Consider the following 27323-nt stretch of genomic DNA (forward strand, 5'->3'; position numbering starts at 1 on the left):
ATTGCGCCGAATGGTTTCGCGTCGTCAGAAATCGATGAATAGTTTTGTATTTATTGAATTCAGACTATTACTCGCTTCATGCCATACACAAACGACGGTTACGTAATCAATTATTCACAACATAAATTACCCAAAATCTGGGTTTTTATTTCTAAGGAATTCTGAATACTCTTTATATAGTTGGCGGAAAATTGAGCTTGTAACCTCGATTTCTTCCAATACCTTCTATCTTAAGAAAAAATAACATACTTTATAACATACGGTTTATTAACTACGGTAAGAAACGTTAAATCACAAGTGTATAAAATTGTATACTAAACAAGCGCCTTGAAAGGTTTGAGGCAGTTTTCAATAAAGGCGGCTTTCCCGCCAAACCGCGGATGGGTACGCTGCATCGTGGGTAAAATGCGCGCATTAGTTTGCATAAAGAAGTAAAATTTCCAAAAAACACTGCCAATGATATTTACTTATTTATAAATCACATTTGTGACATTTCCCTTTTTTAAACGAATTTCTGCCACTAGGCGGAAGAGAAGATAGGAATGATTGGCGTTAGTTACGTTAAGAACGCGTTTTAGCAAAAAAAAATTGATTTAGTTTTTACTCCCTTTAATAGAGTAATGGCAGTGCGACGTCGTACTACGTCACCCATGCTTTTTTCCTATTCATAAAAAATTCGTGCGCACAATGGCGCCCATGGCCAAAGCTACGGAGTGCTACTACTCTATAGTTTTAGAAAGTATTTTTTTTTCTTTAGAAACGTCTTTGTAAACAACAGATGGAACCGGCAAAGCTAGATGTTTCAAGCGAATAACATTAGCAGTATTCGTGAATATGTCATATTTTCGTCGCCATGGTAACAAGTTTTGGAGGCCATGACATTAAGACGCCCGTGGTAGTCACGTGATTATTTGCCAAATTGGTCCTGGATCGTGCGGGGTTTTGCCTCGTGATCTGTGACGTAGAATAATAATAATAATAATAATAATAATCAGCTAGGCTAATACCCAAGGCACCACCTTAGGCCTAAGTCATCTAGCGCGACTTTTAAAGTCATTAATTCAGGTGGCCGGGTTACAATGCGTAGGAAGGTGGTGGCAAGCCCTTCATGCCACGCGAGCCAAGAACTCCCTATTTACTAACTATTACCGTTAACCTCAACAAGTTTTTATGGAAGGGTAAACCGAAGAGCTAGGGGAAAAACCCCTTTAAACAGTGGGGAGAGAACTTGCAAACTCAACGTCGCCTGCTTTAAGGAGGAGCTAAATCTACGACGTATGACTATGACGCTACGAGCCATCACCGAATTAGTTAGATAGATACTTATATCTAAGAAATATTTTATATACTTCTGGTAATAGGTACGTGTTGCCATTTTCCCTTTAGGTCTAATAGATGGGTACATTGTGGGTCGTGGAAACGCACTTCTGTATTCACTATAAAGAGACATCCATGCGTGAAATGCGGGGAAAAGCGCACACCCCCTTGTTATTTTTCGCAACATATCACAACTATATCTGTTCTGTGTCTAATGGAAATCAACTATTTCATAAGTTTGCACAAGTCATTCTTACTTTAATAGCTTTACAAAATTATTTCATCATTTTTTGGGACCCAGCGAATTAGTTTCAGTTGATGTAGTGTTCAAAATGGAATTGAAAGTTTGTAGAATATAATAGTTTGAAGAGTCACTGAAAGTAGATGGCGCTTGTGGCAATTTTTGAAATTAGTTAGTTAGTTTATTTATAATCTTGACAAATTGGATTAGTTATGTTAAAAAAATGCGTTGATAATATTTTGCGTTTAAACTCTGACATAAGTCTAAGTTGACAAATTGGATTACTTATGGTTAAAATGTTTTTGATATTAATAATAATAATAATAATCAGCTATGCTAATACCCAAGCCACCACCTTAGGCCCAAGTCGTATAGCGACTTATAATGCCTTTAAACTGGTTACAATGCGTAGGAGAGGGGTAGCAAGCCCTTCATGCCACGCGAGCCAACAGCTCCCTACACTCACTATTACCGTTAAACTCCATCAAAAGTCTATAATTATTTCAAAAATGAGACTTGGCAACATGACGTACATAATACGTCACTCATGCTTTTTCCAATTGAAAAAAAAAGAGAATACCAACATGGCAGCCATAGACATGTTTCCAAGTCCTTATTACTGATTCCGAGGTTTGAACTTTAAAGTGACGAAAAATGAGTGTCATACCCAAAACGATAAGCGACTTTAACGAGAAAACATATGATCGTGAGCCTGTCATACGCCTTGGCACGGTCGCAATGGAACGACGAGACAAAGAGTAAGCATGCATTAGACCGAAAGACTTGATTCGAATTTTCGAAGTCCACCAAAAATGTGTTGTCATTCTAGAAATCGGACTTAGTGAAAGTTTGACATGGAGAATATAAAAAATGTCACACTTATGTAAAGCAGTTATAAACTTATGACTCTACTGATCGCGGTGACTGGTCTTTTTATTTTGATCATACTAGCCGTTAAAAAATCTCATTCTGGTTATGGATGCTTTAATTTCGTTTAATTTCCTCAAAATTTACTTCCACTTTCTTGGAGTTTAGCCTCTACACAAATTAATATCTCCATTTTAACTAAATTTCGAGTCTTTTTCTGGTTTATTAGTGCGTGACCAAAAGTAGATCCGGTACTTAGAGTTGTTTGTAGCGTGGATTTATTTGATCTCTTTTTGCTAACGTGAAAAGACGAATAGAATGGAGTACTACGCAATTCCTTGATTTTTAGTTTCCCGCGCGGGTATTCATTCTATTATCATTGTAGTTTAACGTTTTGTGCCAGATGAAATAATTTTGGGCTTATAGGGAAAAAAACATTTTAGACCTTTTTCAAAAACGTACTTCCTCATTTTGGGCGATTGTGGCGCTGCTGTGGGCAAAACCCGATTGTGACGTCAGTTCTTTTTGCCATGGCGTAGGAAACAGGAAGTTTAGTATAGATAACAACGCGCATTTCACGCGAGTAAGGAGGTAGCTGGCAGTTTGGGAACGCGAGGAGAGGTCGTTGGGGGGTGGAAAAGCTTCAACATTTTGATATCACGCTGAATGAAAATAATAACGATGATGTAAAGTTTATCAACAACGAAAATCGGATAAAAATTACCATTTGGTTCGATTTTGCGTTGAGTTTCGTTTTAGCGTGTATAATTTCAAAATGCATTCCATTCGAAGGTGGTTTTACAGACCTAAGGTGAGTTTTCCTTTTCCATATTCGTATATTTTGTTTCTAAGCCTTTGTAAAATTTTTAAACGAAATAAATAGGGCTCCAACTTTTACGTTACGTACAAACCGTTTAGGCTACGGAGTTTATTTTAAGAAATATGACACGTTAACTGTATTTGTTTTTTTAAGAATAACTTAATATTTACGCATTTTGTAGGCTTATGAGTGAGTTTGACAGGTACGAATATAAGTATATGTAAACTATTACTAATGCAGAAACTTAAAAGTGTTCATCACTCCACTATAATTGCTTTTTAATCGCATATGATAATTTATTGCAAACACTGCAGTAACTTTGGTTTAAATCCAGTTTTTTTAAGTAAAATAAGTGTAGGTTACTTTCTCAATTATTCCTATATTTTGCCTGTATTTCATACACTGGTTTTAGTCAACACGTCAGTTAAAAACCTTGGGCATGCACGTTTCAAGGCAATATGACTCCAGATGATACAAAAGCCTTGAATATTTTATTTCCTCAGGGCTTTAGGGAAGTGAAAAACACTCTTGTCTATTTAAGGAATTTACACAAATTATTTCAAAGGCCTTGTACATTTCATTTATGCAAAGCTTTTAATATCCTTTTAATTGCATTGTTTTAATGATTCCCAAAGGATACAAAATGCCCTTTAAATAAGAATTTAGAGTGTAATCTCAAAATCATATTTCCCCAGTTCTTCCTATGTGTTTTTGTGGCCTATTCAGGGTAACTCATGCAGATCTAGTTGACCACTCCCAATAACTGTCCTGTACTTATTCGGTCATTAGTTCAAACTACAGTAGGTGCACCGGTTATTTTATTAGTGACCATCATGGGGAAATAGTTTAAAAGGTTGAAACAAATGTGGAATTTTTTGTAAGCCTTGCAAAATACACGAATGAGGGAATTATTTTTTAATGTTATCATATCTCGTCTACTGTTTACTTCAAGTATCTGAGTAAATCTGACAACATTTTAAATATGATTTGGTGATTTCCTCAATGAGTCATATTTAAAATAGAAATATCTCTTTGTTTGATTCTAACATTGAATGAAAAGTTAATAGTAAAATAAGGGTTATATCTTTATTTGTATTAGAAAGAAGATTCTTCAAAACTAGCCCAGTTTTATTGGGCGGATGAAGAACTTAACATGGTAGCTGCGGAATTGGACAGTTTTGATGGTAGAAAAGATCCCGAAAGATGTTCAGTTCTTGTTAATCAGCTAAGACTCTGTCAAGATAAGGTATTACCAACTTGAATCTCCTTTTAATTGTATTTTAAATCCTGATTATCATATTTCTTCTTAAATTTTTCAGGTTTTAACTGTCTGTAGTGAAATTATGGATGAAGCTATTCCAGATGCTAGAGCCAATCGCGATTTTCAAGCTAAGTTTCCTGATGATGTTTTACAAGAAAATCTTTCTGGACAACTTTGGTTTGGTGCAGAATGCTTAGCGGCTGGTTCTAATATTCTTAATCGAGAAGTGGAAAGTGCTAACATGAGACCATTAGCAAAAGCTCTTACCCGTGCTCTGGATAATGTTCGTTTTCTTTTGCGAGAACAGTGCCTACGGAATCCTACTGAATATACTGATAAAGTAAGTGGTAAATTATTTTGATTTTCTGTAGCCGTAAATATCTTGGAACTCTAAAATAATGCTCAAAATTGAATGTGATTAATAATTCATAATGGGTCTTTTTTAGGTGAAAGAAGCCTTATGGATATTTGACAGACTTTTCGCTGATTTTGAGTTATGGTTAGTTTTAATTTAAATGTAATTTGATATTTAAAATATTATATTATTTTTTTTTATCTCAGTTACGTCAGTGCTATGGTCCCAGTGAAAAGTGCAAACGAGTTTCATCTGCAGCAGGAAGTTATAGTATTATTTTCCGAAACACTGCAAAGAGCTCTCCGTTTGGCCCTGGTGAAACAAGACCTAGTGGATGACTGTGACCCTTCACTTATGTTTACGATACCAAGACTCGCTACGGTCTGGTAAGGAAGAATCACTTGTATTAAGAGTTACTTTAATTTAATTTAACGTTTATAATTTTAGTGGATTACTGCTTTTCCCGGATGGTCCTTTAAACGTAGACAAAAGTCCAGAAAATATTTCCGAACTCTTCCGACCATTCCATAGTCTTCTGTTCAAAATTAGAGATCTTCTCTGGACATTATCTCCTGAAGAATTGTTGATGTTAGAGAAGACATTGTGTAGCTTGGAAGAACCCGAAACAGTCTTGGCTCAAATGAGAATGTCCTCAGACTGTTTCAATTCTAACATCACCTCCTTGTTTCCTTCGTTCCCTCCAAATTTAAAACAGCGCGAAAGTGCTTCATCTTCAGCGAACTTTAATGGAAATATCAAAGTTCCTCCCAATTATTGCCCGAATAATACAAAACAGTTCATCCAAGAGTTTTACGCCTATAATTTTGGGCCACCTAATCCTGCCTTTGGTGATGATAGTAGACGGGGCAGTGATACGGAAGAAAAATCACCTTTAAATCTTATTTCTAATGAAGATGACGAACAAATTAATGGGCTTCCTCAAAAGCTTCTCTCCGCTGTAGTACAACAACTAAGCTCTTCCTATATGACCACTGGTAGGTTTTAACTAGTAAAATTAAATGAATTTTGCGTAAATTGTTTATTAATACATCATTTCAGTTAATGATAACTGGAATTGTGAAAAGAGTGAAGATGATAACTCTAAATCATTTGTTGCGGATAATTCCGTTAGCCGATCTCTTCCTGTGGTTTCTTCCCGTATAGCGAGTTTCAGTGTCAATCCAGCTTCACCGAGTCTTTCAACTGAAACCAAAATGATCAGACGTCGCAGAAGAAACTCTTCCATTTTGGCTCGTTCATCCCAATCTCATCGTAACAGCAGTGCCTCTAATATGGAAAATTTAGATCAATCCAGCCCCTTAACGCCTACCAGAGTATATCATTTGCGACGAGAAAGTGGCTGTCGAAATTCTATGCAACAAAACTCAAATGCCAGCTATCGAACGGAAAGTACTCTTAGTAAAGCGAGCGCCTCCTCGTGCTCTAGTTGTAGTAGCTTAACGAGTCTAGAATGGGAACGCAATAGCAGTGACACTAGTTCCTTTCGGTCCGATTGCCAAGATGATCAAGAAATTGCCTTGGCTCTGCAAGCTGCAGAAATAGCAACCTGCCACAAAGCCAGGGCTCGTTTTAAGGATAGCACTGATTTAATTCATCGTTTATTCGTTTGCATCTCTGGTAAGTAATTCAAAATCTTTAAAAATAAAGTCATGTTATTGCCTTGATTTCCACTGTAAAGAAATGAATCCCATGGAAACCTAAATGCTTTATGAAAATGTAACACAGAATAAAATTTAGATAGTTTATAGAAAGAGGATGTGTAGAAAATCAACTATTATGTAGTTATTTTAAGTACCCCGGTAGCATCCCAAATTTCCTTGAATGGAAGAAATATTTTAGTAAACCTTTATAGTTAATTGAAATGTCTTAATAGATATTCCTTTAAAATATCATAGGTTTTGTGATACTGTTTTAGTAGATATAATAGTACACGCTGAAGTGGTGAGTAACTTCCAAATTTGAGGCACATGCTAATAAACAGTTATACAGTCAAATGTATATTTTTATTTCATTTTATGGCAACACTTATTAGTTTTTAAGGTAAACCAATTATTCTTAAAATACTCAATAGCCGTTTCCATAAAATAAAAGTTTAAAATGTTTTTCTCTGCGTCACAAACTTTAGCTTTTTAGTAAACCTATTCATTTTGTTATGTTTCTAGGTGTTGCTGACCAACTTCAGACCAATTTTGCGAGTGATCTTCGGAATATATTAAAATGCGTCTTTGAGATTAATCGAACTCAACATATTCTTGAAGATATCTCATCGTCTCAAATGGAACAAACAAAAGTGATAAACAGAGAGACGTTCCAGCATGGTTTTGACCTTCATAGCAGCCAAAATGAGTTTGAAGCGGAAATTCTGCAAGCACTTTCTCGGCAGTCATCACCAACTCAAGAGCCTCTTGAGAGACTTGATGACATCCATGTTGATTTAGCCCAGGAAGCCTCTGATATTAATACTGATGAACAAAACAACTGTTTAGAATCTCAAGGTAATGGGCTCAATTATAAAGTCAACCAATACTAGTTAAGAATAGTTGATTTTATAAATTAAAACGTGGTCTTGCCCAACTTGTTAAAATGTTTCTGTTACGTCACGAGACCTAGGTTTATTAGTGTATTATTCCCATGAGCGACTTGCACGCGCGCTATAAAATCCTATATTCCTCTGGTGACTTAGCGCGCGCTCGTAGACTAGTCAAAGTAAGAGACTGTGACGTAAGAGCAACATTGAAACATGAAAGGCCACGTTACTTTATAAAAATAACTATTGGAGTAAGAATGAATTTTATGCCTGCCTTAAATGATAAGTTAAACTTTAATTCAAATTCATTAATATTCTGAAGGTACGCTTGACCAAATTATGTGGCAATTGTAATTCTGAGTATGAAAAATCATACAAAACTAATTAATTAAGCATATGATATGAACCATAAGTATACAGTGTGAAAATATAAATTAAGTTAATTAACTAACTTTTTGACACATGACAAAAGTGAATAAATTTTACTTTTCACATTATGAAATTTAGTTGGAGTTAGGCAAATTACACTTTTCAAAAGCAAATTTTCATCCCTGGGTTAGGTCTCGTCGAAACAGCGCCCTGTTGGTTACCTGATGATTTTGTTGATTCCTGCATGTCGTGTTGTACCCCTTTTACCATTTTAAGAAGACGTCATCATTGCAGAAACTGTGGAAAGGTAACTATTTCAATTACTTTAATCATCCCATCACTTAATAGCCAATTCTAAATGTTTGTCTTGAATTTAGATCTTTTGCGCTCGCTGTAGTTCAAATTCTGTACCACTGCCTCGATATGGACACATGAAACCAGTTCGCGTTTGTAATCAGTGTTTTGTGTACCAAGTCGCTCAACTATTGGTCCCTCAAACTGCCAGTTGAAAATTAATCACTTTTTTAATGTTCTTCCCACATCATTCATTGGGCAGAATGAAATTGTAAAATTAGAGGATATTGAAATGGGGGATGTAAATTCAGTACAGTCGAGGCTATCGAACTTGGGCCAAAGGTGTTTGTACCCTCCGTTTACGCCACTGTTATACTTAATCCAAAATTTTGGCTTTTTTGTATTATATAGTTATCAATGGTAGTTAAATGGGTCAGCTAACAGTTGTTTACCTGTATATCACTAAGAACAATGTTTTTGAAAGATGGAAGACCTTGAGATAGAAATTTTATATCCGACAACCTTGAAAAAGCCAAATTTTTATCACTTAATTTTTTCTGACTGTACCTTAAATGTTCAGTCAGGCTTCAGAGATGTTATCAATGTAAGCCAACTTAAATATTGCTTTAATATGGGTGGTTTTATCTATTGTTTTTGTAAAAGGTGTATGAAAAAGTACCGTAATTATATGTATAGACTAATATTGCTAATTCATGTCGGAGGTTTTTTGTAAATATATTAAGTACTTGAAAAGTTTAAAATTATTTAATCTTTTAATTAAAATAAGCAAACTTCTCAGATTAACGCAATAAGTATTTATTATTTTAAATCAATTAATTTGATTTTTGGTTACAAAAAAAATCTAGAATAAGACTTGAGGTCTGAAATGGGGTTGGTGGTTTTTCAGGCCAATTTTTAGGTAGTGTTTGGCTTGAATCTGCTTTACAAAAAATAAATCTTTGGCTTTCTGTTTAATAGCTTTGCTAGACGTATCATTGTAGCCCAGGGCTCTGTATTGATGCATCAGTCGCTGTATGGATGCCTGTTGTTTTCCAGAAACTTTTTCTCTAACAGGTTTGATGTTTTGCTTGAAATATCTGTGCAACGATCTGTGACCGATGGTAGCTCCAGAAGGTAAAACTAATTCCCAATCATTGGAATCTAAAGTTGGAACTTCAACTTCAGCATCAGCATCCTCTTGGTCTGGGTAACTAGAAGAGTAATCATAATAGGGTGCGTATTCTAGCACAGCCTCACCATCGTGCAACATTTTACAGTGTCCCTTGTCTACCATATGTTGTTTGACTGCTTTGACAGTTGGGTAACGTTTTAATCCAGATGCGTAACACCATAAGCACATTCTACCAGCTCCAATCTTGCGACCCAAGTAATGGATTAGCCCAGATAAATTGGTTAAGTATTCCACATCAGGAATGAAAAAGGAATGTTGTATTGTCATGTGATCAATACATTTAGCCAAATCTTGGCTAACTGCATCGCAAAACAGACATTCATTTTCAACGAGGGGTGTACCGTCAAATAAATCTTCTAATAGATTTCCTGATTCATCATCTGTGTTTTCGTCAACGCTTTCCCAATCACTTTCGTCTAAATCGTTCCACTCATCTTCATCTGAATTGTTCGATTTATCCATTGACTTTTCACGATTCTCCCTGCTCACTTTTACTTCTGAACTAGATGCTCGTTGGCTTAAAATATCATCTCTGGCTGCTTCTTGGGTTTTAATAAGGTTTTTCAGGTTCTTGTTTTCCACTTGTATTTGTCGTAGTTTTAATTTGGCATCAGTATCAAAGTGCTTCTTAGAGTTTAAGTGATTAGAGTAGGCGTTTTCGGTTCCAAAGTATTTATGGCAACTTTCGCAGAAAGAGTCTGGTTTGTTGTTTTGAGTAGTGGAATCATCCCCTTCTTCTTGTTTATGGATTTCTGCTCGTTGTTGAAAAATTTCCGAACTGATAGGTGGTAGCTCAGCTACCTTTCTCATAAGATTGTAACGATGCCAGTCGCTTTTGTAGTGTTCTCTGTGCAATTGAACATCACCAAATGCGACATGACAACTAATGCACGTTAGAGCTGACATGGCTGACTAAAAAATATAAATTTTTTTCAACGTTTATGATGTTTTATAAAACTAAATTATAAGTTTATTACCTTAGAGAAGTTTTAATGAAAGGCAATCTCGTATTTTTTTCAATTTATAACTAAATGATTAAATACAATTTAGTTTTATTTCTTACTACGACAGTGACGAGGCATGGACGAGACCTGATAGTAGAGGTCGCTAGCGTGCTTTATGCGATGACGTTTTCAAGCTAAATAAAGATAGCGTGATAATTATTTTGTTTTCAAATAGAATAAAATTTGAAATGCATGTATTTCTGATAATATTCTTTGTATGTTGTGGTAAATATTTAAATTATTTTATTAATATTAATTGAATAATTTTATATAGCTGTTATGCTGCAGATGCCTGGAAAGTTCAGTCGACAGATGGCAGCAGCAGTTTTAAGAAAAATAACAAAATAATATCCGTTACAATCTTCTCGAAGAAGTAAATGGTATTTGGCCAGACATATGCTTATTTGATTGGTTTGAAGATTACGCCTAGACAAAATAATGCCGGAGTATTTCATATTTAGCTGAAATGAATGAACACTGCAAAAGGTAAATTGACAGTTTATTTTTTGGTTTACAAATATGCCCATTAAAATTATGTTATTGATATCAAACCGGCATAGGCCTAAGGTTTCACTTGGCAAATTGCAATGGGCTATGCAAGATTCCAAGGCAGTCTTGGAAAATGCGGTCCAGTTTATACCGGGAAATGACCAGCTAATTTAATGTAATCATCCTGATAAGTTAATTTTTTAATTGTAAATAATTAACGGAATTGGCCATAGCTTACGACAAGATCAAATGACTCAGATCTTGATTTAGGGCGATTGACTTATTTCCATTTCTAAAATTTCTAAATATTTTAGACCATCTGGCAGTCCAGTAAAAATGGGGAAATTGACTCTGGAGTCTGAAGTGGTCGTAAATTCGTAATTGTCTAGTTGATCAGTAACTGTTATTTTAAAAGGCTTTTTTCCCCAAGACTGATCCACGGTGACGTAATGGGTGATTGTAGCGCCATTTTAGTAGAGCGTTTTGCCGTGACAAGGAAAGTTTTTTAGCCGCTGATTTAAATGCTTACTAGTATGCTTTATAGTTTTTATGTGTCTTTAAGAAGTAGTTCAAAATTAAGTATGCTTAGTTAGAATTTCATAGCTATACAATAGAACCTGCGTGCTTGAAATAAATATATTGGGGCTGAATAAAATAATGAATTATTGTTGAAAATGTATCATAAAACTTTAGTTCCAAAACCGTGTAACTGAACTTTTTTCAATCATCGCGTTTACTAAAAATATTAAAAATAGTGCCCATATACTTCCAAAGTTAGAACTTTTTACTATTTTTAAAAACCATTGCGTAATACGTTTTTTTAATATTAAAGTAATTTTTTACTCAAATTTGATGTATGAGATGCATGATTTTGGATCAAAGTGTAGCGAAATTTTCTTTAGTATTTTTACTTAAAATTTTCAAGTTGAAATATCAATTACAACAAAGTAGTGTTTAATATGATATCGTTGTGCAAATAAACTAAACTACCAGATAATTTTATGTTTACACAACGCGTGAAATTTGCGATAACGTTGAGCTGGAATAAGATAAGGCTACTGGGATTGTTTACATTAAACCTTGTCTGCGGTCTCCGACACCATTTAAATACACATACTGTACATCGAGAGTGGTTAAATCATCGTCACTAGGACGTTCAATCACTGTACTGCTGAAATTTGGTGATTTGTCAGTGAAAATGAGCCGGTTTAAGTTGGTAACATTTGACGTGACTCATACGCTACTTCAGTTTCGGGCTCCCGTTAGTCAAGTGTATTCCGAGGCGGCTGCCACGTTCGGTTTGAAAAAAATGTTTCGACAAGAGAATATGGATGCGTCTTTCAGAAAACATTTCAAAACGATGTTGAAAGAATATCCCAATTTCGGAGCGGGAACCAAAGTGTCTTCCGAACAATGGTGGTCCTTCATCGTGGAAAGAACATTGCGAGATAATATTTCGAACCAATCCGAACTCGACCCGAATACTTTGAAGCGAATATGCGAACATTTGTTTTGGCTATATTCGCAAAAAGAATGTTGGACAGTTTTGCCCGGAGTGACCGGTCTACTGGACAAACTGAAGAGGAGAGACGTTAAACTGGGTGTCATCTCGAACTTCGACGAAAGGTTGGAGGAGGTGCTCAAATCTAATAAATTGAATCCTTATTTCGACGTTGTGTTGGCTTCGTATCGCGTCGACGCCGAGAAACCTAGTAAGCGGATATTCGACATGGCCTTGCGGAAAGTCTCTCGTTTTAACATCCAACCATCGGAATCGTTACATATCGGGGATAATGTTGAATTGGATTACAAAGGCGCCAAAAACGCTGGCTGGAATGCCCTTCTCTTGCTAAATCCCAACGAAGATAATTCTGACAAACTGAAATACGAAATCGCCTATAGCGTTATTGACATCGAGAAGAATATATTGACCTAGAATGTCGTATCATTGTTATAGATATTAGCGTCGTACAATGATGTTAAATAGCAATTATTACGAGGCTTCTATTGGTAGATTGAATTCAAAACAAGAAAATTGTGTAATTTTTCATCAATTATTTCCTTGTCATGTTTCTACACAAATCTACAATTTAAGTCGTGTGTGGACATAATATTACAACGTCGCGTTTATTTACAATCGGTTGACATGGACACACTTTCAGTCGCGTTGCAGTATCGGAAAATGAAGATAGTAAAAACTATAAACAAATCTTAAAATTCTACGCGCCCAACGACACCCCAACCGAAATAATTTTAATAAGAATCTATGAGAAGTTTGATATCCGATCAAATCCTGAAACACGCCTTTAAATACCCGTTTTACGGCCTCAAAAACGACAAAGTTCGCCACATCTTTTCTTCAGAATTCCTAGAAGCAAAATAATTCTAACTGGTAAATTATGCGTCCCAAATTTTTCCTCGAGGCGCTAGATAAAAGTTTCGAATTTATTAGGGCATTTGACACCGTTGTGGTTTGAAGGTCGGTAAGATGAGATCGCTTCTTTCAAACCTATTTTTAGTAGTCCTATCAGTAACGTTTTTAGTCTCGATAATTGATAAAATTCACGGTGAAATTGAACTTCCTCCGGAGTTAAATAGCAGTAAGTCGAAATATTAATTCAATAAAATGCGCTTTTAAATATTATTTTATATTGAAAATTGTTATATATTTTTTCGCTTTGGTTTAATTTTTTTTTTTCAATACCAAAGCGTATTGTAGTAAACTCGGAGAAGCCTTCACCAATTGTTACCACGATTGCGAAGAACGCTGTGTTCGCTTAGAACAGTGCAGATTGCAAATGCTCATTCGAAGATCCCGTCAGGGATGCAAGATGGGTTGTGTTTGCGCGCCCGGCCTGTTACGAACTAAATCCGGGAAGTGTTTGCCAAAAGGACTTTTCTGTAATTTAGTCGGATAATTAGGTTTCAAGTGCTTCCGAATAAATAATTTTAATTTATTTTTGTATGTACATTTCTTTGTCGCTCAAACGCTTTGTTTTCCAGGAGTGTTATATTTTGGTACAGTTCCTTAATTCACGGAGTTAAAGTCATCACCGTAAGAAAATCGCCCCCTAGCGAGGCCCTGTCCAGGTTACGGACATTGAATTGGGAATAGTACCGCTAGAATGACATAGGCGCGTTCGGGAGTCGTGGATTCGCGAAACAAATTCTTAAATTTCGAGTCGGCGCAATCAGCTGTCAACTCTATCATTATACGGTGGTGCCATCTATCACTTTCAAAGTACATTAGTACTATTAATTCAATTGTATAGGATAGAGTTCCCACCGCTAACAGAGGATGGCGCCACCAACAAATGATAGTTCTCAATTTTGAAAACTTTGTTTCGCGGAAGGCAGATTGAAATTGTCATTCTAGCGATACTATTCCAATTCAATGGTTACGGGACACCCTGTAGCGAGCGGATGCGAAATAGCGACAAGGCCTATTAATTTTATGTTACAAATAGCTATCGTGGAACCATAATATACTTGTACACTAAAAGTCCCTGGATGACTTGGTGCCTGTTGGGTGTTGGCCTAGCTGATTAAATACCTTTTTGTAGCACGAGAAGAGTGGTGATAATCGGAGCGGGAGTGGCCGGCTTGTCAGCGGCTTTGCATCTAATTAAACTTGGTTGGAAAAATGTCAAAATATTAGAAGCGAGAGACCGAATCGGTGGAAGAGTTTTTTCCAAATATTTCGGTAATAATGGCTTCTCTACATCATCAAAAGTTTAAAACTTTCGTTCCAGAAAGCTGTAAACGTTTGATGATATCAGTAATACGAAATATATATCTTAAGAGATAAGTATCCATTTAGGCTATGAAAATAGAAGGTGTATCTTCATGTATTGTTGCAAGAATGCATTCAGGTTTCCAAGAATATGGGGCATAAGCAATAGTTTCTGGCCCCACCCTCCCGTACTTTGTTGCGAAAATTCGTTCGCTTTTTAAACACAGAACGCAAACATTGCTGATAATCGTCCGTGTGCAAGACAGCGTTGCCAATGTTTGAAAGTTGAAATTCCCATTGCTGGGTAGTAAATTTCCCACAAATTCCCACACCCATATTTAGCCCCGCCCCCAAGGAAAACATAACGGAAAACATGCCATAATTTTCAAAATTTTTGAAAAATTAACTTTTTAAAATTAAATTTTATTGAAATTACAATGTTTAAACATTTTGGTTGTTAGGCTTATGCATTGATTGATTGCAGTATTAGGAGGCACCTCCTTTATATTATTTATAAAATCACAAGATTCAGGAAAATACACAGCTATAGATAATTTTGGGCTTTCTGTTGATAGTCAAATTTAAAAAAAACATAGGATTAATACCCGCGGAAATTAAAATTCCCACAAAATCAACGTTTTTGAAAAAAAAAAATCTTTTTCTAACAGATCCAAAATTAACCAAAAAAGTTTCAACAATATGGGAAATTTCCCACCATCTGGCAACACTGGTGCAAGAGCGTCACGAAATATTAAAAGCATACGAACTTTCGCAGGGTTGCCTAAAAAGTCGGGGAATTTTAAGAATTTTGAAAAAAGTCAGGGAATTCAATTTCATATTGACACTTTTTGAAGGTAATTTTACTCGAGATCTATGACAAATTCTGTGATTATTTACTTCCTTGAACGTTTTGCCAATTTTTTTTAACGTTGCAATAACCTTTGTACGGAAATAGAAGTTGTTTTAAGTAAAATATAAAGTCAAAAATTGTCTAATTTTGGCTTTAAAAAGTCACGGAAAATCTCTTAAAATGGTCAGGGAAAACAGAATTTGAATCTGAAAAAATGGTGGCCACCCTGTTTCGCTACAAAACAAGCTTGTGGGAATAACATATGCGTTATAAAGAGTTGGATACTTATCGCGTAAGAGATATGTTCTTCTGATGATCTTTAAAAAACGCGCTAAAATAAACTTGATTATAGGTAAAAATACGGTCGAAATCGGAGCTCAATGGATACACGGCGAAGATGGCAACGCGATCTACAGCGTAGCCTCGCGTAATAACCTGGTTGACAAATCCGCTCCCAGTTTCGTTAACCTTTTGGAATCGAACCCGCAACCGCCACTCGAACCGAAATTCCATCGATTGTTCTTGGAAATTTATAAAGAACTGAACGAGCGAGACTCGTTTGAGGAATTGAAAAGTAATTCTCTGGGTCAGTACTATTCCCAGTACATTCGAAGTAAGATTTCCGAATTACGACTCCCGGAAGACGCGCGAGTTGTCAAACAAATTTACGACTGGGTTTTTCGATTCGAATGTCATATTGCCGGTTGCGACAATTTGTACGAAGTGTCTGCGAATGAAAATTACCAGTACTGTCCCGGAAATCCCACCGTAGAGTTGACCAAGAACTACGCTTCCGTTTTGGAAGTTCTACGAAGGAATGTTGGCCCAGAACGGATAGGACTGAACAGTCCAGTGGCGTTGGTTGATTGGAGCGACGGCGAATGCGTCAAAATCTTCCAGATCAATGGAGAATGCGTCGAGGCCGACCACGTCGTGGTGACGGTACCAATCGGTGTCCTCAAACGTAAGGCGCACGCTTTATTCCGACCAGCCTTACCATCGTCGAAAATTGCAGCCATCGAGAAACTAGGATACGGAACCGTCAATAAAATTTTTATGAAATTTGAGAACGCATTTTGGGAGCAGCCTTTCATAATTTTGAATGTCTTTTGGGACGACCGCAAAAATTTTCGGGGAGTTCCCGACGAAGTCGCGTTCTCGGCTGATGAAGTAAATACGCCTTCAGTCAGTCTTGTAAGAGCTGGTTTAGAATAATCGTTTGTATTCAGGGTGCCTGGACCAACTTCGTCGCGAATGACAGGGCTCCGTGGGAGAGGTCCATCATCTACTTCACCTACGTGAGGCACCAGCCGAATGTCTTATGCGCCTGGCTGTTTGGAGGCGGAGCTGAAATTGCCGAGAAGCTTTCGGACGAAGAAGTGTCGGCCGGATGCCATCGCGTCTTATGCCACGCTCTTCAAAGAGAAAACACCCCGAAACCGAAAGAAATCATTCGGTAAATCTATTGACAGGCAGTCTAACAAGGTGACTACCCGAGGTGGTTCAAACTCGGGTGGTAAGTAGACCTTCGTGTAACTTGAAAATCCCTAAAAGGGTGGACAAGAATGGGCTTTCGTTTTGCTATGGCCACCAAAAATGTTTTCCACAACTTAAAAACTGATTACTCGTATTTACCCAATATATGTATATTTACTCATATTTACCAAAATTGACGTATATTGGTCCAAATGTACCAGATTTAGCCATGATCTGAATTATGTATCTAATTGATGAACCCTTTTTAATTTTTTGAAAAATATTGTTAGAGTTTTAAGTTGTTAAAAACATTTTTGGTTGCCATGGCAAAACGAAAGCCCATTCTTGTCCACCCTTTTAGGGATTTTCAAGTTACACGAAGGTCTACTTACCACCCGAGTTTGAATCAAATCGGAGATAACCACCTCGGGTAGTCTCCTTGTAAGTAGACACTTGAGAGAAGGAACTAGCTTTGATAATCTTAATCAAGATGGTCCTACGTGACGAATTATACCAAGGGAATGTGGGCTCAAAATCATACCAAGGGAATGTGGGCTCAAAATCATACCAAGGTTCCAAAATCGCATGACCTTCTCTCTTGTATTTACTGGTTCTCTGTTAAACAGAACATATCTCTGAATGTTTGTGGTTTTCAGTTCCAATTGGCACAATGACCCCTTTAGTCACGGGTCCTATTCGTTCGACTCGGTTTCCTGCGACGACGGCAAGAAAATTCGAGCCGATCTCGCTGGTCCTGTGTTTACAAACAAAAATGGCAAAGTACTGACCATACTTAACCTTTATCGACCATTTGTATCCGAAAAGATTCTAAATCAATTTTTGTTTCACTTTCAGAACTGCCCCGCTCTGCTCTTCGCCGGCGAAGCGACTCACGGTCATTACTTCTCGACTGTCCACGGCGCCTACGAAAGTGGAATACGCGAAGCTTCCAGATTGGACCATTTTGCCAACAGTTTAGGCCAGTCCCACTTATAAAGCAATATGTTTTTGAAAAAGCACCAACACATTTATTATTGTTTATTAGAAGTTCTTAGAATTATGTTTAAATAAAACAAAATATATATTTGTTAAAAGGTAATCATCCTTGTTTAAAAATGCACGACCATGTTAAAATTGCCATTGTCGGAGCTGGAGTAGCCGGCTTGGGTGCTTGTTGGAAGTTAAAAAAATTGGGCTTCAATAATTTGACAGTTTACGAAGGGACTGATCGCATCGGCGGCAGGATTAAGACGGTTCGCCATGGTACTCGTCTTTTACGATGGGCTCGGTCGGTTGACGTAACCACTCTGTCGCGGTGGCGTCCAATTAGAGAAGACATCTAAAACCTGTCGTTTTTCAAACTTTACCAGTGTCGTAAATTGGTTATTAAAATAGATTAGAGCAAAATTTAGTTCTGGATCACCGAACCTTTCCGGGTAATAACCAATGTAACAAATTCGACGACAAAAAGCACCACTAAGCCTAGCATTATATTTGGTTTTTTTTGCGTCTATTCTCGCGGTTGCTCTAATGAAAACCACCATTTAGAGCTCACTTAGGCATAATTAATTGAATTTATGTCAAAACCTAGAGCTATAGCTATGGAGAACAGTATTAAGACCATCACAGCGTGGTTACTTCGACTGTCCGGCCCTTAATGTAAGGCTACTTTCCAAGTTATTTAACTTGATTTAATACTTTAGGGAATGGAGTATTAGAAATTGGAGCTCAATGGATACACGGCGAAGAAGATAATTTAGTCTATGAATTCGCTCAAACGCGTACTTTGCTCAGTGACCCAATTAAGGATTATTCGGTGGAAGGCCGAGGACATTTTGTCACTGACGATGGTCGGATAGTTGATGAATCTTTAGTGAAAGTAGTGATCATGGCGTTAGATACAATCTCCGAAAACGTGGTCACCAAACACGAATGTGTAGATGAAGTGAAGGGTGTTTCCGTCGGGGCGGTATTTAAAGAAATGTTCCTAGACTACTTGAATTCAAAAAAGAATTGTAACGAAGAAGCCATGTCTATTCACATGGCCATTTATAATTGGTATCTTAGATTTCTAGTCATAGATAATTGTTGCGATTCGATGGATGAATTATCGGTCGAGGGAACTAACCAATGGGTTGACTGTCCAGGTGTACCTTTAATTAATTTCAAAAATGGCTTTAGTTCCCTAATTGAAAGTTTAGCATCCGAAATTGAATTTACCGACGACATCGAATCGAATAAACCAGTTTTAGTTCTAAACAAAGGTGTTTCGTCCATTAATTGGACTGTCGAAGAACCTAGTGTCAATCGTAAAGTGCTTGTAAGATTATCCGATGACACTACTGCCACTTTCGACCACGTTCTTGTTACTTCTTCCATCGGGTTTCTTAAAGAGAAACTGGACACATTTTTTAATCCACCATTACCGAAGGATAAAATAGACGTAATGAACGTGATAGGTTACGGAACAGTTAATAAAATATATTTAATTTTTCAACAACCATTTTGGGAAAAAAATGATTTGGGGTTTCAACTTCTTTGGCTGAACAACAATAAGGTACGTGTAAAGATTAATTGAAATTATTTGAGTCTCCGTTATTTTAAAATATTTTAGGAAGATAAATTTCCATCGTGGACTAAAGGTATATCCGGTTTTGACATCGTTCGAGGACAGCCCAACGTTCTTGTTGGCTGGATTGGCGGACAACAAGCTAGAGATTTTGAACAAGTCGAAGATGAAGAAGTCATTCAAGTTTGCTGTGATCTTTTGCGAAGCTTTTTAGGGAAAATGATCGAAAAACCACTTTCCCTCATTAGGTGAGTTTATTGCGAGAAAATGAAGGATAAATATAGAAATAACTTTTGTTTATTTATGCTTAAAGGTCCAAGTGGAATACGGAAAAGTTTACAAGAGGCGCGTATTGTCACCGTTTGTTGGGATACGAATTATTGGACAATCCAATGGCGAATTTATGTGAACCTTTGTACATTCATTCAAATCTAAACTGCAATTGTCTTCTAGTATGTATTTTCCCGTTTTGGCTTTATCGTCAACCGTGTTTAAATTGCAATTTGTTTTGTTTTTTTTAGTGCACAAAATGTACAAAATTTCCCGTGGTATTTTTTGCCGGGGAAGCAACTGATCAACATTTCTTTTCTTCGGTCCATGGCGCCTTGCAATCTGGCTTCAGAGAAGCCGATAGGATTTCATCCATTTACGAGAAATTAAATTAAATTTATTCAGTTTGAATTGACAAAAGTTAAATTTTGGTGGTTTTGAGAAAATATCTTTTTAATGGCTGTTGAATTAAGGTCTTAAATTTACTGTTTGACCTCGTGAACACAAAACCATTTCCATATTTATGTTGCAATAGGGGCTTAAATAAAACATCTTTACAAGGAAATCGCCAATAAGTAATATATCCGAAAGCCAGAACCTGCAAGTTACTGTTTATATAGTACTTGTTGAAATCATGGAAACGTTTCACTTCTATGTCAAAAAAAGCTACCTGTTTAAAAAGAAACACTTGTTGCATACTGAACAGGTGAAAAGTTTCAATTATTTCAACAAGCACTATATAAACAGTAGGATTTTATAAAAGATTGGATTTCTCTAAAAAATTTAAACAATTATTTCAAGTTGATTAAAAAGTTAATTGCAATCAATTTTCCATGTCAATTGTTATGATTGTTTTGACTTGTAAAAATTATTTATAGAAGTTAATCTGGCAACTGTGCCCCACATTTTCGCAAATAGTGTGTGTTTAGCCTAATTTTGTTTAATATTTAGGGGTTAACAAATTGTTTAATTTTATTCTAAAAACTCCCCATTTACGTAAATATCACATAATGACTTTTATATAAGAAGTTAAAATCTCCAAATTATTGTTAAGGCCTTTTGAAGTTAATTTTCAGCCCTGATCAGGCAAGTTTTGAACTCATCATGTGAACTCATAGAGATAGAAAATAAGTAGAGGCCCAGACAGGTGAAAAAAAGAGCTGCTTTCTGTTATGGAAATTTCATCCCCCCCCCCCCCCGTGGCATGCGTTATAGGGAAGAAGCACGTAGCGCCACCACACCGGTCTGGAGGAACTACAAATCGTCGCCTGAAAGCAAAATCCACGTAACTATATACACAAGTCTTAAGAAGTTACGTGGATTTTGCAATGACGTCGTAGAGCCCAGCTGGTTGTCACAAAGGGAGTTTAGTTTCTTAGATGGCCGTTTGTGGCGCCACGTATTTCTTCCCTATAACGCATAGCTCGTGAAGGGGGATAGCAGCGCGGAACAAACCCTCAGATTTCATTGGGCCTCTACTTATTTTCTATCTCTATGTGTGAACTACACATGGATTGACCATGGACTAATTAATGTATACACAGGGACGGTCCGCACAACGCCACTCTCTCATAAAATCGGCGACTAAGTCTTGTTAATGCTTTTCCCTCTTTTCCTCCCCCCTTAAGCAAAAGTTAGCCGAGTCAAAACGTCATCAAACGGAAAAACGATGCTGCCCTCTATCTGCAAGTCTTGGAGTCTATCGATGTTGGCGTCTGCTTATGATTTGAAAAACAAACGGTTTTTTTCGTTCATTTGAATAAGGTGTATGATTTAAGAGCTTTAATTTATTTAAGTAGTTTTACAAATTAATTATGAGTAAAAAGCTGTGTGTTTACCCTTCGTGTAAAAGTGATTCGAAGTATTGTCATAAAGAACACACGAAAGATTTCTTTATACCTTTCCTGTTCATCTTTTTCTAAGCCTTGTCAAAAAAATCTTTGATTTACCATTATCGGAATCACTTAAATCCACTTTTTTAATTTTCTTTTTGTCTGGACAAATTGAGAATAACGTCTCGAATGTATGGGCCGAAAAATTAATATCAATCAATTTAATTGTTAATATAAATGAATTCATTTACCAAACGCACGTGGAGCTTACAACATCGCCGGCAAGGCGACTGCTTTTTTTTTTGTACCCTTAAACCTTTCCTCCCGTTTCCATCCCCCTTGACTCAGTTTGTCGTTAGTTCGCACAATCGCCGCTCGAGGGCACATTTAGCAATCGCTAGCCGCTAAATTTCCTATGCGGACCGTCCCTGTGTATACATTAATTAGTCCATGGTAAGAGCCTGCTTTACGTGCAAGGAGCTTGATTTCCAATCTAGGGTACGTAGTTATATTATCTTTGATTGAAGCGAGCGAAGCGATTTGTCAGAAAATGTACCAAAACATTTAATCAGTCAACCGATTGAATGAAAAATTTGGAACATAAATCTTTGGGCATCTGAGTTTTGAGATGCCTATCATTTACAATACATAGGTTGCATCCCTACGTCATCAATGACGCAGTTCCAAGTATAGATATAAGAACCAAGAATAAATATTTAATTTGAGCAAGAATGAACGATTCTTTGCCGCCATTTTGAAGGTGTAGATTTCTTAGTAAAACGGGAGGGTTAACAGTTTCAATCATCTGTTTGCGGATTTTAATTATTTTCAAATGATTAAGGAAATATTTTCACGTTAAAAATGGTTATCTGCATGGTTAAAAATTGTTCGAGTAGTTCAATTACCAAGGGAGAGCGAAAATTGTTTATTTTATTCGATAGTGAAGGTAATTGTAAAAAGCATGACCGCAAAGGCCTAACTTTGATAAGCTTTGTTAACTTCTTTTCGTAGATATTTCTGTCGTAATTTGATATTTTATTTAAATAACCCGGCCTTGGAATCTTATCTGGCTTTGTTTAGGGCCCATTTAAAATTTTAAAGCATAAATCTAATACGTTTTGTAGCTTTGACGAGATTACCAACAAAATGGCTACCTATTTAGTAGCTACGCGCTAAATGGTTTGAATTTTTGATCGCCCTCCCAGTTTCCTTGGAGACCATAGGCCCCTCCCTTCGGTGCAAACTATGAATAACAGAGCCAAAATTTGAAAATTTTACAACCTTAAATATTTTTTTTTAGTTCAAATCTTAGCACGTTAAATCAATTTCAAACGATTTTAATGAAATCATTAAAAAAACATTAATAGGTATTTCTTGGTATTTCTATAAAATACGGGAGGTCACGTGTAAATATTTTTTCTACGTCACTAGCTCGTGAACAATTTGAAGTCTACGTGCGAAACGCGCGTGCCAGTAAAGTACGAAAAAGCTTAAGATCGTGACGCGGAGACAAACATTTTATACTTTAATTTTTTCATGGTTTTATTTCATGGAAACACCTATTGACCAATATCTAGGATGTAAGGTGAATATGGGTAAAAATCACTATGTGGGGTTAAAAATGAAGTATTATATAGCCTTTCTTCTTATTGGCCCTTACTGTGATTGCACCAGTGTCGTAGCTAGAGCGTTTGCCGCCCTGGGTGGTCCCTGAGTGTGCGGATGTTATTAAACCCCTGTCAATACTTTTCTGTTAACGAAATCGCACCTAAAATATTGCCGTCCGGTGTTAACCGCCCCCTTCTCCCCATGCCTCAAGCATCTGATTTTGGATGTTTGTAAGTGGACAATGGTGAGGCAGAGCTACGAGTGATTTAGTTACATATGGTACTAGGAATGGTTTGGGATAGTTCTTTAGTTCTTTATTAGCTTAACCCATCACATCAAGACAGTGGAAAGTGGATACATTTATATTTAATATGGCCAATATGTCTATTTATTTTTTATATGGCTAATGTTTGATTTAATTATAGCTTTCATCTCAAAAGTACCAATACACAACGTAGATGGCGACATGGTCGCCATAGCTATAAATATAACGAAAGTTTGCGGGGAAATGTTGGAACCTCTTATTCTTACACAAAAGATGGCGCCATAATCTCCGAAATCATAATAAAACGTTTCGGAAAAACACTGAGTTAGTTTGGTGACAATAAGTAAGATGGCGCCACGATCTCTATATAATGACGGGAGATATACCGAAATGAATTTTAGGACTTAAGTGCGGCGACTCGCTGTAAAGGAGGCCTTAGTCGTTAATGAATAGTTACTGCTTTAGCCCTTCAACGAGTGTTTTATAACTGCTTAGTCTACTCATTCCCAAAACCTTCATATACGAATCAATTTAGCAAATGAATTTTTTTTTAAATAATGGTGATTCAAGCAGTAGCGCTGCTACGATTTTTAGCACAAAAGCTAGAATTTTTTTTACATCTAAAACATTGCAAATTAAGTTAATTTTAGGTTATTTGAGGTCATTTTTGAAGAATCCAGTTAGATTTTATAAATGTAGATGGCGTTATTCGTAACCGAAAGCTAACGCTACGCTCTCTTTTGTTTTCCGTCGAAAACTAGATAACAGCATAAGTAACATAATACCTCTAAGTATGACATTACGAATTTTATTTACTACATCCATTCTTCACAGTGACGACCAAATTTTTTTTCTAAATAGTCCATAGGTGGTTTTTATTAACTTTAACATAATGAACTAATCTAACCCAACTTATCGTGATATTCCGGGAATTTGGCGCGTGATTTTGAATACCACCATTTGTAGGCTTAATGCGTATTTAGCCGCACTATGGTTACGCAACAGACAATTTTTTTGTGGTACTATATGATTGGCTGAATTTTAACTCTGACTCCTTTTGGATAACCAATTGAAAAATTCAAATCACAAAGAGGTTTAAACTTCCGGTTTTCAGAGCTGCTAGTCGTTTTACTGATTTATCTTTGGTGAAGAAAGGATGTAGTAAAAAATTGCACGAGCAAGGCTTCAAGTGTCATACTTAGAGTTACTATGTTACTAGCGATAGCAGATGCTATTAGAGTTTCGCAACCAGTAGCGTAAGGGCTTTTATGGTACGAAATGACGCGTATAAGAGGGTTATGAATTCTGAAATAGAGCAATAGGAGGTTAATATAGGCATTTTATTATAATTTTACACTGTTTGGCGTTTCCACCATGTTAACACATAGCCCAGATTTAGACATTTTTATTTAATTTGATAATATCAGACACTAGATCATAAGCACTATCTCCGAACTTCGGAATAGCTTGGCACCGCAGTGCCACCTAGACTCGTTTCGATCGAGAATATTTAACTATTTACGATGATAGGGAGTAGATATCCGGAAGTGGGGTGGCGGAGTGGTTAGCGCAGCAAGAGGAGCCGGGTTCGATCCCAGCTTGTTTCACTGAGTGAAAACTCGCAACAACTCCTCCCCCACTGGTTTAAGGGGTTTTCCCTCGAGCTCTTCGGTTTCCCCTTCCATATAAACTTGTTGAGGTGAACGGTTATAGTTAGTTGTTGGCTCGCCTGACATACCACCACCGTCCTACGCATTGTAACCCGGCCACCTGAATTAATTACTTTAAAAGTCGCTTGATGTTTTGAACCGAAGTTATCAGACTGCTGGAGGCGTTTTCCTTATGAAGTTACATTTTTACCTCGCTTCTAGGCCGAAAAGAAAACGTTTTTGTTTATATGAAACCATTTTTTATACATATAAATAGCTATAAATACAATTTATCGCGTCAAAAGACGGGGATGGAAATTAGCTTTTATTTGACTCGATTTTCTCATCATTTTCATAAGGAAAACGCCCTCCGATTCTGAGCGCCATTTCGATAACTTTGGTTCATTTACTTCTGGTAGTACGTAATATTTTAATCGTATTTTTATCTCATTTAGTGTAGGGATGGAATCCTTATTGAAATAATTACCCCGTTCTTTTTTGGTCCTTATTGAAGAGAATATATTTCGCCTAAAAACCATTCTTGTCTGATTTCGCTCTTTTATTATTCCATCCAAATTTGGTGGCACGTTTGCGACAGCTTGCACCCAAATTCACTTTTCTGCGTCCCTCGCCTTATCGCTCCCCCCCCCCCCCACCCTCGTTCATTCTTAGCTCAGCTCTATTCTGAAAAGAAAGAGGTATTTCATGCTAAATAGTCACGCCTTAATACACAAAATATCGCTGAAAATGTTCCGCATAAGCCATCATGTAAATGAGTTCACCAGGATGAAAATCGCCCTCGATTTACCTCTAATATACCGTTAATTGTCTGTCAAGTCGTTATTTTAGAATATTTTAAGATGAAATGATTTTGATTATATTAAAGTGGAGAAAACATTTTAATCGAACTCTGTAGAATTTGTCCGAAGTTAATACGTAATTTCAATGATTTATGAGATTAAGAAAAACTATATTTATATTTTCCATTAATATTGAAATGAACTTTATTAACTTATTCCTATCAAAGATAATATAACTACGTACCCTAGATTCGAAATCAAGCACTTTTACGTAAACGCAGGCTCTTACTGAGTTCCCGGCGGAAGTCGGAAAAAATGGCCTCCATGGAGCTGGCAGGGCTACCGCCATCTAGCTAAAACGTAAAGTTTTAGTGAAAATTGCGCTGTGGTTTTTGACTTGCGATTTTCAAGATACCAGATATTTTTGCGTTATTTTGTTTTAAAACAATAATGGATCATGCCTGTAGCTCTAAAAATGTTTTTAAACGAAAGAAAACTAAAGGTGAGTAATATAATCTATTGAAATTCCTTATTTCTCACCCTAGATTGGAAATCAAGCTCCTTGCACGTAAAGCAGGCTCTTACTGAGTTCTCGGCGGAAGTCGGAAAAAACTGCCTCCATAGAGCCGCTGCTGGCAGGGCTACCGACATCTAGTTAAAAAGTTTTAGTGGTTTTCAAGATACCAGATATTTTTGCGTTATATTGTTTTAAAACAATAATGGATCATGCCTGTAGCTCTAAAAAAAATTCTAAACGAAAGAAAACTAAAGGTGAGTAATATAATTTTGGGTTATCTACTGAAATTCCTTGTTTCTCACCCTGCTATGGAGCCCGATTTTTCCGACTTCCGGCGCGAACTCAGTAAAAGCCTCACGAGAAAACGGGCTATCGAGAAACGCCGAGATTTCGAATCTAGGGTACGTAGTTATATTATCTTTGTTCCTATAATCCTATTATTTTGGATGTGGATAATGGTGAAGCCACGGCCAACTTTGACACTCGCGCAATAGCGGCCAACCCATTCGCCGAAATTCCATGAACAATAATTTTCCCACTATAAACCATGCTATAAGCTATCGGCGCGGCGTTCAACGCCACGCTCGTTTTAATATTGGCTTCAATGCAAAAACTATTCTAAAAATAATTTTCCGCTAGGGGCGCTCAGAGCCGAGAGATATTTCAACGAATGGGTTGGCCGCTATTGTGCTAGTTTCAAAGTTGGCCGTGGTGAAGCAGACGCCGTTTTACCAGGGTTGCGTTTTTCATTCTTATTTAATTATTTATCATCGAAACTGTATGGCAACCCGGTTTTCCAGACGTTAATAAAACATGGCTGCCATATATTTTCTAGAATAAATAATTAAATTATAATGAATTAATTAACCCTGTTGAAATAGCGTCTGCTTCATCATTTAGAGAAATGGGAATTGGTGGATCTTAAAATTAATTTTGCACTTGAAAATACGCCGCCATGTTAGGGTATAAAAGTAGGTAAATATGCCTGCAGCTATAC

General features: G+C 36.7%; 4 protein-coding genes across 4 annotated transcripts; 3 read left to right on the forward strand and 1 right to left on the reverse strand.

Moving 5' to 3' along the window:
* Positions 1 to 2922: 2922 nt before the first annotated feature.
* Positions 2923 to 8833, forward strand: LOC149948405 (lateral signaling target protein 2 homolog). The gene is made up of 10 exons (XM_090173412.1): positions 2923 to 3236; positions 4345 to 4491; positions 4565 to 4846; positions 4953 to 5005; positions 5068 to 5247; positions 5309 to 5856; positions 5921 to 6499; positions 7045 to 7377; positions 7970 to 8085; positions 8156 to 8833. The coding sequence occupies exons 1-10, from the start codon at positions 3201 to 3203 to the stop codon at positions 8285 to 8287; spliced, it is 2406 nt and encodes an 801-aa protein (XP_090029538.1). The 5' UTR covers positions 2923 to 3200; the 3' UTR covers positions 8288 to 8833.
* A 39-nt stretch (positions 8834 to 8872) lies between these two features.
* Positions 8873 to 10402, reverse strand: LOC149948406 (cytoplasmic 60S subunit biogenesis factor ZNF622). Its single transcript, XM_090173413.1, has 2 exons — positions 10242 to 10402; positions 8873 to 10176 (listed from the first exon to the last, which is right to left on the reverse strand). Exon 2 carries the CDS (start codon positions 10168 to 10170, stop codon positions 8935 to 8937), a length of 1236 nt encoding a protein of 411 aa, XP_090029539.1. The 5' UTR covers positions 10171 to 10176; positions 10242 to 10402; the 3' UTR covers positions 8873 to 8934.
* A 58-nt stretch (positions 10403 to 10460) lies between these two features.
* On the forward strand, positions 10461 to 20235 carry LOC149948407 (uncharacterized). The gene is given in 12 exon segments (XM_090173415.1): positions 10461 to 10483; positions 10543 to 10754; positions 14321 to 14460; positions 15693 to 16510; positions 16570 to 16796; positions 17473 to 17596; positions 17672 to 17799; positions 17862 to 18079; positions 18520 to 19373; positions 19431 to 19633; positions 19699 to 19837; positions 19907 to 20235. Coding segments are annotated over 11 exon segments (3015 nt in total). The 5' UTR covers positions 10461 to 10483; positions 10543 to 10734; the 3' UTR covers positions 20051 to 20235.
* LOC149948408 (rhythmically expressed gene 2 protein-like) lies at positions 10771 to 13460 on the forward strand. Its single transcript, XM_090173414.1, has 2 exons — positions 10771 to 10932; positions 11072 to 13460. Exon 2 carries the CDS (start codon positions 11956 to 11958, stop codon positions 12691 to 12693), a length of 738 nt encoding a protein of 245 aa, XP_090029540.1. The 5' UTR covers positions 10771 to 10932; positions 11072 to 11955; the 3' UTR covers positions 12694 to 13460.
* Positions 20236 to 27323: the final 7088 nt, after the last annotated feature.

This window comes from Leiobunum rupestre, chromosome 4, assembly GCF_980474605.1.
Source record: "Leiobunum rupestre chromosome 4, qqLeiRupe1.1.hap1, whole genome shotgun sequence".
NCBI classification, from domain to species: domain Eukaryota; kingdom Metazoa; phylum Arthropoda; class Arachnida; order Opiliones; family Sclerosomatidae; genus Leiobunum; species Leiobunum rupestre.